This window comes from Rhinichthys klamathensis, unplaced genomic scaffold (assembly GCF_029890125.1).
Source record: "Rhinichthys klamathensis goyatoka isolate OS25496 unplaced genomic scaffold, OSU_Roscu_1.1 h1tg000004l_1, whole genome shotgun sequence".
Classification (NCBI taxonomy): Eukaryota; Metazoa; Chordata; class Actinopteri; order Cypriniformes; family Leuciscidae; genus Rhinichthys; species Rhinichthys klamathensis.
This window is the reverse complement of record NW_026606557.1, coordinates 1,349,747-1,353,973: the sequence shown is the minus strand read 5'-3', so window position 1 is coordinate 1,353,973 and position 4,227 is coordinate 1,349,747. Positions and strand designations below refer to the sequence as shown.

The 4,227-nt window shown below is 39.6% G+C and overlaps 1 protein-coding gene across 1 annotated transcript; it reads right to left on the bottom strand.

Annotated features, from left to right (window-relative positions):
• Positions 1–268: 268 nt before the first annotated feature.
• ppp1r27a (protein phosphatase 1, regulatory subunit 27a) lies at positions 269–4,001 on the bottom strand. The gene is made up of 3 exons (XM_056250921.1): positions 3,246–4,001; positions 1,608–1,758; positions 269–1,290 (listed from the first exon to the last, which is right to left on the bottom strand). Exons 1-3 carry the CDS (start codon positions 3,661–3,663, stop codon positions 1,170–1,172), a joined length of 690 nt encoding a protein of 229 aa, XP_056106896.1. The 5' UTR covers positions 3,664–4,001; the 3' UTR covers positions 269–1,169.
• Between the last annotated feature and the right edge of the window lie 226 nt (positions 4,002–4,227).

Below are 4,227 nucleotides of genomic sequence, written 5' to 3'. Positions count from 1 at the left end.
TTGTGTTAATGCCTGCCTTTTGGATTACTTGTTATTAAACTATGTTTGGAACTTTATTCAACTCTCTTCGTCTTCCTGCCTGCAAACACAACTGTGAGAAGGTTACAAGTTTGAGCGATCTAATGTTTAGGAGCCCATGCTTTAGAAATTGTTTTTGTTTACTAATTTTGTGATTTGAATCCAAAAATGCAATCCATCCATTCCTGTTACACAACATATATATACATTTTTTTTTTTGTATAATATAATGTAAAAACAACTCAATATGTGTATAAAAGCAGCTTTATTTATGAAAACATTGTAAAAAAAAGGAGATAAATATAAGACTTTGACAAGAGATATTCAAAATGTCAGTAGTGCCCTCAGGTTTAACAGTAGTGCACGAACCCTCAGTGTTTCTGCAGGTTTGCAGTGTGTGCTCCTGCTGCCCAGCAGACAGACAGCACAGCGGTCCATCTGGGGAGTGAAGTACTCTTTGCATCAACAGGACTGAATCCATTGTCACATAAAAGATATCTTTTGTGAAACTATTAACAATCATGAGCACATCAAAAGGACCCCGGTACATTATGTTTAACACAGCAATGAAAATGAACACGACTGCAGATGGCATTCAGAAAAGATCTGTCTGTAAACACTGAGAGATGCTGGTTTGTGTAAATGTATGGTGCTCCTGTGAAGTTCACATACACACGCATCTTTACATATACAGTCCTGGCATTATTGTGTTATTCCAGAAAAAAAAAATTGTCCTTGTAATCTTTAATTAAAATAGAATAACTTGCTTAGCCTCAACTAAATGTCTGCCATTAGAAATCTCTCTTCCTTTTTCATCCTCTCCACTCAAACCTTCTGACAATCTGGTATGTAACACCGACTTTTCATAATCCAGTCTATTCCCAATGGATAAAATCACAAATTTTCTTCTTGTTGAATATCATGTTTCACTCAGAAATAAAAATGGGCTGTTTATGGTAGTGTTTTGACTTTCAAAGCTAACAACTGTTTGTTGTTCCTCAGTAGCCTTGTACTAAAGTCGCATCTACAGCTAAAAGAAAGAAAAAGAAAGAAGAATATCCAGGAGAACGTTAAACCACACAAAATGAGAAGCTCAGGACAGTGATCATAAATTCTAGCATTTTTTCCTCAGTTCTTCTGTGGCTCAGCCCTCAAACACAGCCTGTCTCGAAGAGTTTGAGCAGATCTTTACAGTCTGGGTCGATGAGATCTGCTGGTTTCTCCCCATTTTCATTCTCTGCTTCCACACTGGCACCCAGAGAGAGAAGGTACCTAGAGAAAAAAATATATATTTTACATTTTAATACAAATAATTGAGCAAATCTGATAATACCCCCTCTGAAAAACAAGAACATTTCAGTACCTGTTATGATACTGTCCGGTATAGTTATAGTAGAGTTAAACTGTCCATTAATTGTCATGGTTCATTGTTCATTGTTTGTGTTGAGTGCATGAGTTAATGTGTCTGTTGATGTATGAGTGATTTTGTCATTGAAATACATTTGTTTTTGCAAGCACAAGGTAATCTAATGCAATATTAATTTGTTTTCAGACGGTTTTTGGTATTGCTTGTGTGAACATGCTCTCACCGTGCAATCTCAGGGTAACCATCGCTGCACGCCATATGCAGTGGTGTCCATCCGTTTTCATCCCTCTGATGAACGTCAGCTCCGTACTTTATCAGGAGCTTCACACACTCCAGGTTTCCTGAGAGAACGGCTTCATGGAGTGCTGCCATTCCTGAGAAGATGAAGAAAAATACAAATCAGCTCTTGTGGGCTGCTCAGTTTCTCTTCCCAGATAGCAGAAAATACCCCAGACTCAAACAGATGCCATAAGCTTTAACTAATTCTCCCTAAACATACACACAAAGAACCCTGTATTAAGTTAATTGTGCTATTTCTGCACCACAAGCGGCACCAAACGGAATGGCAAAATATTCCCAAAATCCTCCATCTTCCATTAGTTGGCAAAATATTTTTTTTCCCAAGAAGTTGAGAGCAATTTGTTAACGTTCCCTTTCATCTTAAAGGGATAGTTCACCCTAAAATGAGAATTAAGTCATCATTTACTCATCCTGGTGTTGTTCTAATGCTGTATGTCTTTCTTTCTTTTATGGACCACAAAGGATTTTTAAAAAAAAATGTCCCACTCGAAGTGAATATCGACCAGCATCAAGCTTTTTTTTATTTTAAAAAGACACAAAAGTATCACAGAATGATTCCATGCGACACGTCCCGTATATATTTGTGTTTCATTTTAGGGTGAACTATCCCTTGAATGCCATTTGCTCTGCTGATGTGTACAGTCGAGGAAATCTGTGCTTTGAATTTTTCCACCATTGTTTAATAGGCAATCAGTTCTGGTGAATTGTTTTTGACCAATCGTCTGAGAAATAACCATAAACGCTTATACAAAGAAGTCCCTGAAGTAAAAAGAGAAAAATATAAGCCAACAAAATCCATCACTGATGAACCATCTACAATGATATTCGCTCTCAGAAACAAATGTGCAGAAATTGAAGCTGATTTACCCATAAAAACTTCATAGTATTACCCTAAGGGTACTTACTATTACTCTAAGGTACTAATATTCAACTTTTAAGGGTACAAATTCATCCTTTTAAGGTTATTGTCCCGGTGACAAGCAGTTTTGCAAATGCTTTACTGCATTTTTGTGATACTCAGCTACTTTTGAATAGACATCAGAGGAGTAACATACTTTTTGTCATTACAGTGTCTACAAACAGATGTGTCCATTCAAGTCCTCTCGAAAAGTTAATTATGACTTCAAATATCTTCAGAGCAAGATGGCAATTACATTTCAACAAGATTCTTTGACTCTACACCAGTACAAATCATAAATAAATAGTTTTCTCACCTTCACACACCCATCTCCGAAACTCTTAAGAAAATCATTAATTCTCATAATTAAACTCAAAATTAGTTGTGCTGATGTTCTCGTAAATACGTTCTTTCTGACCTGACTTAAGCACACCGTAATGGCCGAAGCTAAACCTTAACCCCTATTGCCCCAACTTCCTACCATTGGTTGAACCAGAAGTTGACATGTTAGACCGCTATGTTTGATCTATGTTACAAACACGCCATAAAGCCGATGCCTTCACACTTTTCAGGAAGAAAACCTATGAATGGTTTGCTTAATCTCAGCACAATAAAATCTTAGCACCTCTAAAATAAGTTGTAGATTTGGTGAGGTTCACTCACCAGAATGGAAGATGGTGTCCAGACGCACTTTCCTCGCCCTCATAAACCGGCCGATCTGTTCCAGCTCACTGTGCCGGACTAAATCCTGGAATACAAGATCGTTTGTGAAGCGCACGGCCCGGGCGGGTTTGAGGGTTACAGTAGGAGTAAGCTGTACACTTGTCCGGGTCGAACTGCTCTGCCGTGATGGCTTGCTGTAGACGGCGGTGTAAGTGGAGGTGGGCTTGTATGCAGGTGTGTAAGCTGGTGGAACGTAGTGTGATGGCGTGTGGAGTGTAGTAGGGCTCAACTTCGTGGCACTGTAGTAGCTGGGCGAGTACGAGCTGCTGGAGTAATGTGAAGGTGTGTAATGTGTGGATGTATAGTGCGTGTTGGAGCGTGTGTACTGTGACACCGGATACTGGTAGCTGTACTTCATTCCCGCAGACGCCACGGCTCTGCCTCCCCCTCGGCTCTGGGCTCAAGAGGAGGATAAAGAACTCAAAATGCCTCAAATCAAGCTCCACGCTAGAGTAAAATCCTTTTTTTGGGGGGGGATCTTGAACGTCAACACTTTGGGTTCACACCGTCTTCTGTTTTTAAAACAACCACAATCCGCTTCAGGTCTGAAATAATGGTCACTTTCCCAGAGAAATCTGTTCCGTTTTGGGTGGATTTGCTTTTTTGGTCAAGTTTTGTCAATTTATCTGTCTCATCATCACTACTAGTTTCATTAACTTTATTCCACGGTGTACACAGTCTGCTCTTCTGACAGTGAAGGTTGAAGCAGATCCCTTTATACCCTTTGTAGGGTTATTTTGGGGATGTCATCCCCTGTATCGAGTGACTGTGGTGTAACTCCACCCAGGTTGCCACTGTACTTTCACAAGCACATCAAGCTTCAACGCCACCCCCTAATAAACATCAATGACAGCACCAATGAGCAGCCTGCGGGGTCTCTTTCGAAAAACTTGAACAATATGTGTTTACCACATAAATGAGC